A 16088-nucleotide genomic window follows, 5' to 3' on the forward strand; every position below is an offset into this window, starting at 1 on the left:
GTTATAAAGCCTACTGAATTATAACAAATCTTTTATTTTAAAATTAAAATTAATAAATAAATTATATTGATATTATTAAAAAGAGGATATTTCAAGAAAGTAAATAGCATATGAATACTAATTTAATTCCATGCAAATCATCCAGCATTTTTTTATTAACGTAGCTAACATAGGGTCATTACTAGCAACTTTCATTTATTTATTATTTATTATTATTATACTATTATTATGGAAGATGATTTTCACACACCACTTTTTGATCTATGTACACCTAATTACCTATTTTACTTTTAATTATACTTATTTAATAATATAAGTCCAACTTCCTAGAAGCATAACTGTGATTTTATGACAAAAAAATGTACATGAATCAAAAAGTGGTGTATGAGAATCACCTCCATATCCCTATTATTATTATATAATTTCATTATTTTATTATTATTATTTTATTTTTATTTTCAGAGAGAAACTTAAGCTATATAACCATGAAATTTCATGGACCGATGAAATAACAATCAACTGACACAAGTTTTCCTTGTATTATTATTAAACTATTAAACCATTATATTATATTATATATTATATTATATTTAAACGATACAAGAAAACTTAAACTATTATATTATATTAATACTACTTGTTTAAAGTAAACTTCCTTTTACACCCCTGTCATTGCAGTCCTTATAGCAAGCCAAATTGCATTTTGTTTTCTGTTAAATTATTTTCCCAGTGTCATTTTCTCAAACAAATTCTTCATTATTTGCATGTACTTATATAACTCAAACAATGTGAAACAGAGTTCTAAAGTTTTAAACAAATTAAACCCAAATCTTTTGCAGAAGTTATTTTTTAACTTAACTCTAAGATGAATTCTGCTTCATCTTGGATCACATCAATTTCTTGTTCTTCAACTTCTGTTATTGCAGAAGATGCCACAGGTTTTTCATTCATACTTCAATGGCTAAGATTCATCTTCCTATCTCCATGTCCTCAAAGACTACTTTTATCCTCCATTGATGTAATCTTTTTGTTCATACTATTCGTTTTCGCTATTCGAAAAATCTACTCAAGATTTAGTCTTAATAACAGTTCCTCTGCTGTTAATGAACCTCTTATAGTTAAAAGTAGAATCATTGTTAAAACAAATCTTTGGTTTAAATTGTCTCTGCTTTCGACATCCGTTTTAGCGATTTTGTCAATCGTTTCATCGATTTTGGCATTCACACAAAATACTCAGATGCCATGGAAGCTAATAGATGGAATCTGTTGGTTGATTCAAGCTTTATCGTTCGTTGTGATCATCGTTTTGATCATCCATGAGAAGAGATTTAAAGCCGTAACTCATCCGTTATCTCTTCGTGTTTTCGGGGTAGTAAATTTCATTGTCGTTGCTTTATTCGCTTATTCTAGTATCGTTCGACTAGTATCCGACATAGGAAACAAGATATTCTTGAAATCCGACGACATAATTTCGTTGACATCGTTACCATTTTCAGTATTCCTCTTGATTGTATCCGTAACCGGATCAAATGGGATCATATTGACTACAGAATCAGAATCACAAAACGAGCACAGTAATGGTAAGGGTAATGGTAATGTGTCAGAAGCTGATGATTTCAAGACATCGAACGTGAGTGGATGGGCATCGGCTTCGATCCCATCGAAGCTTTTTTGGCTATGGATGAATCCGTTGTTGAGTAAAGGTTACATATCTCCATTAAAACTTGAGGACATACCAACGCTTTCACCCGAACATCGAGCAGAAAAAATGTCCAAACTTTTTCAAGAAAAGTGGCCTAAATCTCACGAAAACTCAAAACATCCCGTTCGAACAACACTTCTCCGATGTTTTTGGAAACATGTTGTATTCACTGCTTCCCTTGCAATCGTACGCCTTTGTGTTATGTACGTCGGCCCTCTTTTGATCCAACGTTTCGTTGATTTCACTTCGGGGAAAAGTTCCTCTCCGTACGAAGGGTATTACTTGATACTAATCCTTCTTGTTGCAAAATTTATCGAAGTTTTATCGTCCCATCAGTTCAATTTCAACTCCCAAAAACTTGGAATGTTGATTCGATCAACGCTTATAACCGCATTATACAAAAAGGGGTTACGGTTATCTTGTTCGGCTCGACAATCACATGGTGTAGGACAAATTGTGAACTACATGGCTGTTGATGCACAACAGTTGTCTGATATGATGCTGCAGTTGCACGCGATTTGGCTTATGCCGGTCCAAGTTACAGTGGCCTTAGCTATTCTTTACTTTTATCTTGGCTTGGCAACTTTCGTAGCTTTGATCGGGCTTTTGGTAGTTATGGTTTATGTCATTTTGGGTACTAAAAGGAACAACAGGTTTCAATTTAGTATAATGCAAAACCGTGATTTGAGGATGAAAGCGACGAACGAGATGCTTAATTACATGAGGGTGATAAAGTTTCAAGCTTGGGAAGAACATTTCAACAAGAGGATTCAAACGTTTCGTGATTCTGAATACGGGTGGCTTTATAAGTTTATGATTTCGATTGGTGGAAACATGATTGTTTTATGGAGTACCCCGTTGTTTATCTCGTCCCTCGCCTTCGGGAGTGCGATTTTGTTTGGGGTGCCACTTGATGCGGGGACGGTTTTCACTGCCACGTCGCTTTTCAAGAACTTGCAAGAGCCGATTCGTACATTTCCACAATCGATGATTTCGCTTTCGCAGGCGATGATTTCGTTAGGACGATTGGATGCGTTTATGTTGAGTAAAGATTTGAATGAAGAAGCAGTCGAAAGGTACGAGGATTGCGACAGCAACACGGCAGTCGAGGTCGAAAACGGGTCGTTCAGCTGGGATGATGCAGCTGCTGAAGGTGCGGTTGTCAAGAATTTGACCTTTGAGATCAAGAAAGGTGAACTTGCAGCAATTGTTGGGACAGTTGGTTCGGGGAAATCGTCTCTTCTATCATCTGTTATAGGCGAAATGCACAAAATATCCGGAAAGGTAGAAACTTTATAAAAACCCATTGATATAATTTCGATAAAACGTGTCTGTGATGTTTAATCTTGATGTTATATCAGGTGAGAGTATGTGGGAGCACAGGATATGTTGCACAAACAGCATGGATTCAAAACGGGTCGATCCAAGATAACATTCTTTTTGGGTTGCCAATGGATAGAAACAAGTACAGGGAAGTAGTTAAGAACTGTTGTTTGGAAAAAGACTTGGAAATGATGGATTTTGGAGATCAAACAGAAATCGGTGAGCGTGGGATAAACCTGAGTGGTGGCCAGAAGCAGAGGATTCAACTCGCACGAGCAGTTTATCAAGATTGTGACATCTATCTTCTTGATGATGTTTTTAGCGCGGTTGATGCTCACACCGGTTCAGAAATATTCAAGGTAATCCTTGTACCTAGGATCAAGGTTGCAAAAATCGCTACTCAGGGAGTACTCGGCCGGGACTTTTTAAGGAGTACTCGGGAACTCAGGGAGTACTCAGATGTTGACAAGTTTGACTTTGACCGATTTTGACTGAGTACTTTCCAAGTACTCACCGAATTTTGACCGGGTTTCGAGTAATTTCGAGTTCTGCAACATTGGTTAGGATCTAAGTTTATGAAATTATTTTGATGTACAAACTCTCAAATTTTTATTTTGGTTGCAGGAGTGTGTAAGAGGAGCTCTTAGGAACAAGACAATCTTACTAGTCACCCACCAAGTTGATTTCCTCCATAATGTTGATTTAATCTTAGTAAGTAACATATACCCGATTTCGTTTCAACGATTAGTGTTTTGATCTTTCATCCTAATTTGATATGAACGGTATTAGGTAATGCGAGAAGGAACGATTGTTCAATCAGGAAAGTACGACGAGCTACTAGAATCTGGACTAGATTTTAAAGCTTTAGTGTCTGCTCATGAAACCTCAATGCAACAAGTCGAAATGAAACCCGAAACTTCCGAAAGCACCTCCCCTAGACCTCTACAACAATCTCCTAGCGGTAACATGAGAGAAGAAAACGGAAAAAACGATAAGGAATTAGAACGATCCAAGTCTAGTTCGATCATAGGAACATCGAAGCTAATCAAGGAAGAGGAGAGGGAAACAGGAAGAATCAATTTCGATATATATAAAGTTTACGTGACAGAAGCTTTCGGATGGTGGGGTGTGATTATTGTTGTCGTGTTCTCATTGATGTGTCAAGGTGCACAAATGTCAAGCGATTATTGGTTGGCATACGAGACTTCTGATGAACGCGCGGCTTCTTTCAACCCTTGGTTGTTTATAGAAGTTTATACTGCGATTGCTGGCATCTCGTTCCTGTTAATATTTGGTAGAGTCATATCTTCAACGATTCTCGGGCTTCAAACGTGCCAGATTTTCTTTAAACGAATTCTTCACAGCATCCTTCATGCTCCAATGTCATTTTTCGACACTACGCCTTCAGGAAGAATTCTCAGTAGGGTAAATATTATCGAAACTCCCTTTTTGAGTAACTGTTTATACTTATCGAATGAGCCTGTGATAAATTGTTCAATCTTTTCAGGCATCGAGTGATCAAACAAACATCGATATCATCCTCCCTTTTACTATAAGCCTGACTCTTACAATGTACATAACATTGATCGGCATTATCTTCATCACGTGTCAGTACGCTTGGCCAACCGTGTTTCTTCTGGTTCCACTAGGTTGGCTCAATATTTGGTATCGGGTAGGTTTCTTCTGTGTAAACGTGACAAATAAGGGCGGTGATATATCCACCATCATTTTTGACCACCATAGAAAATGCATTAACATGTTGTATTGTAAAACTGTTAATGCACAGTTATGGTGAATTTATAAAAAATGATGGTGGATATATGAGTTGCCTATAAATAAGGTATCATTTTAAACTGATTTCATTTTTCGGTATGATTGTTTCAGAGATACTTTCTTGCAACATCTCGTGAAATGACACGACTTGATTCGATTACAAAAGCACCCGTTATCCACCATTTCTCCGAGAGTATATCTGGCGTTATGACAATACGATGTTTCGGGAAACAGGACACATTCATACAAGAAAACGTCGATCGCGTGAACGGCAATCTGCGAATGGATTTCCACAATAACGGAGCCAACGAGTGGTTGGGTTTTCGATTGGAGTTCATCGGAAGCTTATTTCTATGTGTATCTACTATGTTCATGATCCTATTGCCCAGCAGCATCATTAAACCAGGTACATTTGCAGTTTAACTCCCTTAGCCTTTTCTAGTTTCGTTAAAGAACTAATCTTGAAACTTGAAATCTCGATCAGAGAACGTTGGATTATCACTCTCGTACGGGTTGTCACTGAATGGAGCTCTGTTTTGGGCTATTTATATAAGCTGCTTTGTCGAAAACCGAATGGTTTCAGTTGAAAGAATTAAACAGTTCACCAACATACCATCAGAATCTGAATGGGTTAAAAAAGACACCTCCCCACCTTCAAGTTGGCCTTCACATGGTAATGTAGAGCTCAAAGATATACAGGTAAGCAACTATAAAAAATCTGTTATCCTAAATTTGAACTTGTATCCATTTTTGTAGAGTAAACTCAGTTGTTCTTGTTGGATTGTTGGATTGTTTGATTGTGCAGGTTAAATATCGCCCAAACACACCGTTGGTAATCAAAGGGATTACCCTGAACATTAAAGGAGGTGAAAAGATCGGTGTGGTGGGTCGAACCGGAGGTGGCAAATCGACTCTGATTCAGGTTCTGTTTAGGTTAGTGGAGCCGTCGAGTGGAAGTATAATCATTGATGACATCGATATATCGACCCTTGGACTCCACGATCTTAGGTCTAGGTTCGGGATCATTCCTCAAGAACCGATACTCTTTGAAGGCACTGTGAGAAGCAATATCGACCCAATTGGTCAACATTCTGATGAAGAGATTTGGAGGGTAATCATTTGTGTTATTTTTCCATAATCACGAGCTCTAAATACAATGTTACAGAACTCGGAATTATTCGGGGAGTACTCGATTATTGTAACTCGGCGAGTACTCGGTCAAACTTGGTCAAAACTCGGTCAAACTGGGCCAAAACTCGGGATTACTCGGAAAATTGGTCAAAACTCGGCTAAAAACTCGGGTTTTCTTAAAATGTCAGTAAAAATTAATCGAAAACTCAGTCAAAATCAGTCAAATTCAAACTTGGTCAACATCCGAGAACTCAGAATTACTCGACGAGCACTCGGTTTTTGCAACTCGGCGAGTACAAGGTCAAACTTGGTCAAAAATCAGTCAAACTCGGCCAATGCTCGGGATTACTCAAAAAATCAGTCAAAACTCGGCCAAAAACTCGGGTTTACTCGCAAAATCAGTCAAAATTGGTCCAAAACTCTGTCAAAATCGGTCAAAGTCAAACTTGGTCAACAACCGAGTACTCCCCGAGTAGCGATTTTTGCAACCTTGGCTCTAATCTGTCAGCATCTCTTTAAAACCATTTACTTATCTGATGTAAGAGCTTGTTTTGCAGAGTCTTGAACGATGCCAACTCAGCGATGTTGTAGCTGCAAAACCTGGTAAACTAGATTCAGCAGGTACTAGAAACTGATCCAAATTACACTTTCTTAATGAACATAGTATGTCATGTTTTTGAGTTTAAACATTTTGTTTTTTATTTTGTTCCTAGTTGTTGATAATGGTGATAATTGGAGTGTGGGACAAAGACAACTTCTTTGTTTGGGACGAGTGATGCTGAAACACAGCAAACTGTTATTCATGGACGAAGCAACGGCTTCGGTTGATTCACAAACGGATGCCGTAATTCAGAAAATCATACGAGAGGATTTTGCTGACTGTACAATCATAAGCATTGCTCATAGAATACCAACTGTCATGGACTGTGATCGCGTTCTAGTCATCGACGCTGGTAACTTTCTCATTCTTCTTTGAATAACACTTGGAATGAGTTTTTCGTTTTGAATTTAGAGTCATTGAGTTGTGAATGTAATTTGTTGAAAACAGGTTATGCGAAAGAATTCGACAAACCTTCACGGTTGATTGAAAGACCTTCACTATTTGGAGCATTGGTTCAAGAGTATGCGAATCGGTCTACAGGTTTATGAAGATTTGAGCTGAAATGAAACCACCTCCCATTTTCTGATATGTCCCTAGCTTAGATAATTTTGAGATGACATAATCGATATTCTTGTTCTATGGAATTATTTAATCGATGAATATATATGATGTAGTATATCTATTTGTCAATTTGCATAACTAAATTATTATGTTATCACTCATTCTAAACACGCATATTAGCATAAACAACCGCTAAAAACACGTTTTTAACATCCTAAGGCAATGTAAATATACGAGGCATAGTTTACAGTCGAAAATAACATTACCATCTTGTGTGAAAAGTTTGGATTCCAAAACAGCAGCATGAAAACCACATCTTGACGAATACGGAGTATAACTCTGCGCGTACCTGCAGCCATAAGATTTGAGGTTTGTAAATATAAGGCACCCAGTTATCAATTTCAACATAATACTGAGTAAACCACGCAGGCTTGCCTGAGTGGCCACCGAGTTGCCCAATGAAGCACACCACCAGGGTTCAATTCCTGGCTATGCCAAATTGTTCAGAAAGGGAGTGTGACCAGAGGGTGCGCATAATGCGCAATTCACCCAGTACCAGTCTAGCGTTCAGGGGCTTGATTAGCTGAGGTTTACCCTCTATTCTATGGGGAGCCAATGTGCTCGTTCATAGGGAGTTTCTTCGCTAATCAAAAAAAAAAACATAATACTGAGTAACAGAAAAAAGATGTTTCTGAAAGTAATCTGTCTCAGGTCATTGTTAAGATGTTTCTGAAAGCAAGCTTGCATACATAAATATTTGGAACAAATGGCCTTCAAAAAGTGTTTTTTTTTTTTTTTTTTTTTTTTTTTAACAGCAATGTGAAAGTTTCATTCAAGCATTTCATCAAACACCTAATATGCATGATGTAAACCGATAAATTTTCAGAACAAGCATGTAAAAGATGAACTGTAAGTGAAGTATAAATACATTACACAAGAAATTAATATAAAAAATCGATACATTTATTCAAAGCATAAGGAGCCCCATTTAGAGAAACAAGAAAAAAGCGAGGGGTCACTGTATATCATTCATGTGTTGATATCTGAGATTCATACGTGGTCAGTATTTTTTAATATTCACTTTTGCTGTTGGTTGTATTCGTAACTGGATCAACAAATAGAAAGTTTTGTGAGATATGATCCACTGACTATGATGAAAGTTTCTAACGATCGTTAGCATCGGGATCATCTGTATAAAAAAGTAAAAAGTAGAAGGACCGTTGACATAAAACTAATAATTTGAGCTCACTATGTAATTTTGTCTTTACATCTCACACATCTGAGCGTATTGTAATCGTATTTCTCAAAAAAAAAAATTTTAGGTTTTTCGTCCCAATTTAATAATCTTAAGCTTTTATTTTGTGTTAAACTAGTACCGGACCGGGCCGAGCGTTGCGGAATTTTTCAGCTTGAGTATTCATATTTAACGTAGTGTTATGTGTTTATAGACGGGAAAACGGGTCACGTTGTAAGCTCCGTTTTGTATGTCGTTGTGGTTAGATTTTTTTAAAAGGTGTCCGTTTTCAACGCAGCTAGTTTCATTTTGTTCGTAAAATTATTTTGAGTTTAATGGTGGTGTCGATGAACAATAACGCTCGGCGAACGGAAAGATATTGCCGGTTAAAAATCATGGTGAATTTTGTGGGGTATTCATGATTTTAATATTAAAGTTACACTTTATTCCCCTAGAGTTTACGGTTTTAACCTCTGCAGAATTTTACAATTGAACATAGTGAAGGGGTGGTGAGTGAAAATTTGAAGTGCGAACACATGAGTTTGAACGACATTTTTTTTGAGGGGACGACACAAAGTCCCACCTCTTTTAGTGCATAGAGTATAAAATATAATATAATATAATATAATATAATAAATGAAAATGATAACCTGATTCTTTTATATTCTTATTTTATGTATATAAATAAAAATTAAATAAAATGTAATAGTTAAAACTATAAAGTAAACAAAAAGTACAGTGTGATAATGATATTCGTTAAACTGTTTATTTAGTCTGTATACTATTAAATTGAAACGGAGATAGTAATTTATAAATATTAAATAATATATATTACCAATATTGTATTTGTATTCTGCATAATACAATTATCATGTGTATTCATTTGTTTGAATTATAAACATGTTTAATAATAGATAATATGATTTGTCCCTACTGTAATGAGTATAAAGGTCCTACATCAACCCATAGAAGAAATAGTTATTTCTTTTAGGTTTAGGTGTCCCCTACTCTTTCATACTAGCTTTTGAGAGTGAGTTATACCCTTAAACTTATGAAAAGTTCGTGTTTAGTTCTGGTTCGTCCCAAGATGAGTTTCAAATCTTCTCAGGTTCGTCCCAGGAAGATCATAAGAAATGGTTCAAAGCAACCCATCTTTCGAGTCCAACATCTCGAAGTGGCGGCTTATGAAGTGGTGACTTGGATCCGAAGAAAAGGTTTCAACCGTAACTAATATAGTCGTGACAGAGGACGTTGGCTCTTTAAGGTTAGGGTATTGTAATGAGAAAGTTCCACATCGACATATTGAAAAAACAGTTGGAGGCTTATAACTTCTACACAGTGATGGTTCCAAGATCTTACATTGATGGGGGTAAAAAAAAGTTGTAACAATAACTATATTTTAAAGCAAACGGATCCACTACTAAAATTCGCACAAAACACTGTCATAATACAACAACCAAGCTGCACAAAACGTGCTAAAAACAACAAAATAACAGCAAGACAACGTCAAAACGACTACAAAACAGTATCAAAACGGCTGTGATCAAGCATTAAATCCTTCTTTCACAAATGCCTCATTACCACCTTGAAGCCCAATATGACCTCTAAACAAGTAGTAACAGAAGCAAAATACTCTATCCGCCTTAACACTATAAATAATTCAATTACTATATTTATCGAACCAAGCTTTTACAAAACGCCTACTATTTCGTATTGAAAAATCATGACCACGTGGTTGAAAAGCTCTGTCATAACCCGTCCTTAACCATAAGAACGCGTTAGATAACGTATGATTTCATTGCGAGGTATTGACCTCTATATGAGACATTTTTAAAAGAAAAACTGCATATATTATACATTACAAACCACAACCATTATTTTTGTTACAAGCTTAAGACAATAAAAAGAAGATTAACGTTTAGCGATAATCTTCGACTTACAAACTTTACAAATGATGACAACAACACGGTTTCTAGCATATTTTACAATACAACATCTCGGATATGCAGTTTTATTTTTGACACAAACATGCGTACGCAAGATCCTGGTTAGATCCAACATGATGCAGCGGAAGCTTTAGAAATCACCTGAGAATAGACATGTTTTAAAAAGGTCAACATAAAGTTGGTGAGATATAGGTTTAGTGCCGGCAGCAATATATATATAGACCACAAGATTTCGTATATAAACAGTTTAATAAAAGTATTCTAAGTGGTTGAGCACTCGGTAACCATACTTAACATTTTCACGTCGCATATTCCCTTTAATATGAAATCTTACTACACCGTACCAAGTGTAGTCACAAAACGAAGTACTGTGCAACCGTTGAATACTGGTCGTCCAGTCCGGTTGGGGTTGTCAGGCCCGATAGATCTATCAACAGGATTCGCGTTTACAATACCGCTGTAAATATTAGTTACCAAGCTACAGGGAAGTATGCCAGTGGTACAACTCAACGTAGAACATATTTTTCAGTTACTTGTGTCCATATCGTAAAACATAAAATACATGTATTCTCATCCCGAAATATTTAGAGTTTAAAAGTGGGACTATATACTCACGGTTGTCTTTGAAGATATAGATAATTGACTTGGTCTCCCGGTTGATATCACGAACCTATCCATATATAATATATCAATATGTTTTCATTTTTAAACAAACGTTATAAATATATACTTGTTATACTTTTAATACTTTGAATAATTCCTTAGTCCGTAGTTAGCAGTCCGATGTTAGTAATTCAATTTTAATGGTTCATTTTTAGATGTTTAATATACCCGCAATGAAATAAATAAAACCCCCAACGAAATCAATAAAACCCCATCATATATGTATTGGTCGAGATTAATCTTGACCCATGGTACCGGTGTTGTCAAATGACGTGTTGCGTACAATCATGGGATCTTATGATTAATCTTCTCGTATTGTTTACGGGTGATCCTGAACCATATAAAATTGAATTATAAGTACATATATATAAAATATCATGTTATCTTAGAAATATGTGATTTATATCATTTTTTTCCAATTGATCCCGTAGTTGAAATGATCTAGGATAACCAATTTTGTTTTGGTCATAGTTTCTTCGTTACAAATCCGTTTTCGTTGATTCAAATTGCCATCTTCTTGGATCGAGTTCTTCTTTAAGACTATGAACTGTAAATACCTTGGTTTGTATTCAAAATCATACGGCATAGGTGAAAGTTTAGTGAAACATATGAAGTTAAACATTTTTGTTACAACAAAATCATTTAATGACCATTTTTCCAAAAATACTTATACTTTGAAAAACCAAGTTTTACCTTGTTAAATTAACATATAAATAAGTTATGTTACATGTCTTGAAGTATTTTAAAAGTTAAGTTAGAAGGATCTATTTAGTTTGCAAACAAGTTTGAAAACATTCAAACTATGTTCTTGTTGTTAAACTTTTGTACCATAAAATAAGATAGCTATATATATATGAATCGAATAAGGTTATGAACATAGATTCTACCTCAAGTTCCTTGGATGAAGTTGCTGTAAGAGAGAAGTAAGAAGCTAGAATCACAAGGGTGATAGAAGTGGATGAAAGATTGGAAGTAAGTTGGTGTTCTTGGGAGGTTTTCTTGAAGTGTTGTTGTATGGTTTTCTTATGGTGTTTTAGTATGGTTTTTGAAGCTAGATCTTCAAGGTAAGTTGCTGAATGTTTATGGAGTTTAAGACTCTTGAATGTGTGTGTGTTTTTAGCTAGAGAATGGAAGTAGAAATGAACTAAAATGATGATACATATATACACCATAAAAAACGTGTTTCATGGGCATACATGGACAAATTTTAGTTTGTAATCTTGTTAATTAGTCAAGTAATCATCCAAAAGTAATTACCTAGCTCTAAGGGCATGAATAATGGCTGGTTAGGTGGTGATTTTGATGTGTATTTACTATTAGTAAATACGTATAGGAGCTAGGTATGATACGAGTACAAATACTCTAGGTATACGTATAGAAATTTTGTGAAAAATGAAATGAGGATTCAAATATAGCTATCTTTTGTGAATACACTTATATGGTTTTATGTATTTAAGTTCTTTAAAAGTAATTAAATACATTACTTATACAATATATGTATAACATTATAAGTCTTAAGTATATATGTCAAATAACGTTACGTATTGTTATCGTTTTGAAAACTTAAGTTAGTAGTTTCAAAATATACTTGTAACTTATTGTTATTAATACAAAATGAGATATTAAAACATTTATTAATCATGTTAAATATGTATATATACATATACATACACAAACGTATAATTATCATATATTGTATAGTTCGTGATATCATCGGTCAAACTAGACGGTCAAACGTTGTGTAAAACTCTTTTCGGAAATATAAGTCTTGACAATTTGGATTGCTTATCATGTTGGCAAGGTTTAATTTATGTAAATATTAATCTTATAAGTATAAAATGATCGCAAAAGTACGGGTCGTTACATTACCTCCCCGTTAAATAAATTTCGTCCCGAAATTTTAAAATTGTACCTATTTTGCGTCATCGAGAAACAAGTGCGGATACTTTCGTTTCATCTGATCCTCTCGTTCCCAAGTAAACTCGGGACCTCTTCTAGCATTCCAACGAACCTTAACAATCGGTATATTGCTCTGTTTGAGCTGTTTAACTTCACGGTCCATGATTTCGATTGGTTCTTCGACGAATTGTAGTTTCTCGTCGACATGGATTTCTTCAAGAGGAATGGTGAGGTCTTCCTTTGCAAGACACTTCTTAAGGTTTGAGACGTGAAAGGTATTATGTACTCCAGCGAGTTGTTGCGGTAACTCGAGTCGATAAGCTACCGGTCCAATGCGTTCGATGATCTTGAACGGGCCTACGTACCTTGGGTTCAGTTTACCCCTTTTGCCGAAACGTATTACACCTTTCCAAGGTGACACCTTTAGCATAACCATGTCCCCAACCTGAAATTCTAATGGTTTCCTTCGGACATCGGCGTAGCTCTTTTGGCGACTGCGGGCTGTTTTTAATCTCTCCTTGATTTGCACTATCTTCTCAGTCGTTTCATGTATGATCTCGGGACCAGTTAATTGTCGATCTCCTACTTCATTCCAACAGATAGGAGATCTACACTTCCTTCCGTACAATGCTTCGAATGGCGCAGCTCCAATGCTCGCATGATAACTATTATTATACGAGAATTCTGCTAATGGTAGATATTTATCCCATCCGTTTCCAAAATCGATCACACATGCCCTGAGCATGTCTTCAAGAGTCTGAATCGTTCTCTCACTCTGTCCATCGGTTTGTGGATGATATGCGGTACTCATATCCAAACGAGTTCCTAATGCCTCCTGTAGTGATTGCCAAAACTTTGAGGTAAATCTACTATCACGATCAGATATAATGGAAATAGGTATTCCATGCCTTGAAACAATTTCCTTTATATACAATCGTAATAGTTTCTCCATTCTATCCGTTTCCTTTATAGGCAAGAAATGTGCAGACTTGGTGAGACGATCAACAATCACCCAAATGGTGTCGTATCCCCAGGCAGTCTTTGGTAACTTCGTGATGAAATCCATGGTAATACCATCCCATTTCCATTCTGGGATTTCTGGTTGTTGAAGTAACCCTGACGGCTTTTGGTGTTCTGCTTTAACCTTGGAACAAGTTAAACACTCCCCAACATATGTTGCAACGTCTGTTTTTAAATTAGGCCACCAATAATGCGTCTTAAGATCTTGGTACATCTTTCCAACTCCAGGATGTATCGAATATCTTGTCTTATGTGCCTCGTTCAATATCAACTTCCTTAATCCACCCAACTTCGGTACCCAAATACGATTTGCAAAATATCGAATTCCATCTTCCCGCATAACGAGTTGCTTCTCATACTTCTTCATTATTTCATTTCCTTTATTTTCTTTAGTAAGTGCTTCTCGTTGAACTTCTTTGATTTGTGAGTTGAGATTTAGGCGAATTTTTATATTCATTGCTCGAACTCGAATTGGTTCTCGTTCCTTTCTGCTTAAAGCATCGGCCACCACGTTCGCCTTTCCGGGATGATAACGAATTTCACAATCATAGTCGTTTATTAACTCGACCCACCTACGTTGCCTCATGTTCAATTGTTTCTGATCAAAAATATGTTGAAGGCTTTTATGATCAGTAAACACAGTGAATTTAACCCCATACAAGTAGTGTCTCCACATCTTCAATGCAAACACGACTGCTCCCAATTCTAGATCATGCGTCGTATAATTTCGCTCGTGAATCTTCAATTGTCGGGATGCAAATGCAATAACTTTCTTTCGTTGCATAAGAACACAACCAAAACCTTGTCGCGAAGCGTCACAATATATTTCAAAATCATCGTTCCCTTCTGGTAACGATAAAATAGGCGCCGTAGTTAACTTCTTCTTCAGTATTTGAAATGCGTTCTCCTGCTCCGAGGTCCATTCGTATTTCTTCCCTTTTTGCGTTAATGCTGTCAACGGCTTAGCTATTCGGGAAAAATCTTGAATAAACCTTCTATAATAACCAGCTAAACCCAAAAATTGGCGTATCTGTGTTGGTGTCTTAGGAGTCTCCCATTTTTCAATAGCTTCAGTTTTTGCTGGATCAACCTGAATTCCTTTGCTATTAACAACGTGACCAAGAAATTGCACTTCTTTCAACCAGAAAGCACACTTAGAAAATTTAGCATAAAGTTGTTCTTTTCTCAACAACTCCAGTATCAACCTTAAATGCTCTTCATGCTCTTGCTCACTTTTGGAATAGATAAGAATATCATCAATGAAAACGATAACAAACTTATCCAAATACGGACTACAAACTCGATTCATGAGGTCCATGAATACAGCTGGCGCATTTGTCAACCCAAACGGCATGACCAAAAATTCGTAATGACCATAACGTGTTCGAAAAGCAGTTTTCGGAATGTCCTCTTCTTTGACACGTAGTTGATGATAGCCCGATCTTAGGTCGATTTTCGAATAAACACATGATCCCTGGAGTTGATCAAATAAGTCGTCAATTCTCGGTAGTGGATACCGATTCTTGATAGTTAACTTATTTAATTCACGATAATCTATACACATCCTGAAAGATCCATCTTTCTTCTTAACAAACAAAATTGGAGCTCCCCACGGTGAAGTACTTGGTCGTATAAATCCACGGTCCAGTAATTCTTTTAACTGACTTTGAAGTTCTTTTAGTTCGGATGGTGCAAGTCTATATGGAGCACGAGCCACTGGTGCAGCTCCTGGTACCAAATCTATTTGAAATTCTACCGATCTAAATGGAGGTAATCCCGGCAATTCTTCCGGAAAAACTTCAGGAAAATCTCTTGCCACAGGCACGTCGTTGATGCACTTTTCTTTCTTTTCGACTTTATTAACATGTGCTAAAATAGCGTAACATCCCTTTTCTAAACACTTCTTGGCTTTCAAACAGCTAATGAGTTTTAGCTTTGAATTACCCTTCTCTCCATAAATCATCACCGGTATTTTATCCTTACCAGGAATACGAATTGCCTTCTTGGCACAAACAACTTCCGCTCCTATTTTGGACATCCAGTCCATGCCGACTATTACATCAAAACCTCCTAATTCTACGGGTATTAAGTCGATTTTAAACGTTTCTCCGGCTAGATTTATTTCACAATCACGACAAATTTTATCGGCTTTAATTAGTTTACCATTAGCTAACTCAATCAAGTACTTAGCATCCAGAGGTAATGATGAACAATTCAATTTAGTGTAAAAATTTC

General features: G+C 36.2%; 1 protein-coding gene across 2 annotated transcripts; it reads left to right on the top strand.

The window, feature by feature from the left end:
* The first annotated feature begins 744 nt into the window (after nt 1-744).
* Nucleotides 745-7143, top strand: LOC139877362 (ABC transporter C family member 4-like). Of its 2 annotated transcripts, XM_071864784.1 has the most exons (11): nt 745-2986; nt 3064-3384; nt 3650-3736; nt 3815-4450; nt 4533-4697; nt 4910-5204; nt 5283-5497; nt 5604-5909; nt 6487-6550; nt 6643-6882; nt 6978-7143. In XM_071864784.1, exons 1-11 carry the CDS (start codon nt 866-868, stop codon nt 7076-7078), a joined length of 4551 nt encoding a protein of 1516 aa, XP_071720885.1. In that variant the 5' UTR covers nt 745-865; the 3' UTR covers nt 7079-7143. The 2 variants fall into 2 exon arrangements, with proteins under 2 accessions (XP_071720885.1, XP_071720884.1); XM_071864783.1 differs by lacking the exon at nt 6978-7143 and having other exon boundaries at nt 6643-6910.
* Nucleotides 7144-16088: the final 8945 nt, after the last annotated feature.

This window comes from Rutidosis leptorrhynchoides, chromosome 11 (assembly GCF_046630445.1).
Source record: "Rutidosis leptorrhynchoides isolate AG116_Rl617_1_P2 chromosome 11, CSIRO_AGI_Rlap_v1, whole genome shotgun sequence".
Classification (NCBI taxonomy): Eukaryota; Viridiplantae; Streptophyta; class Magnoliopsida; order Asterales; family Asteraceae; genus Rutidosis; species Rutidosis leptorrhynchoides.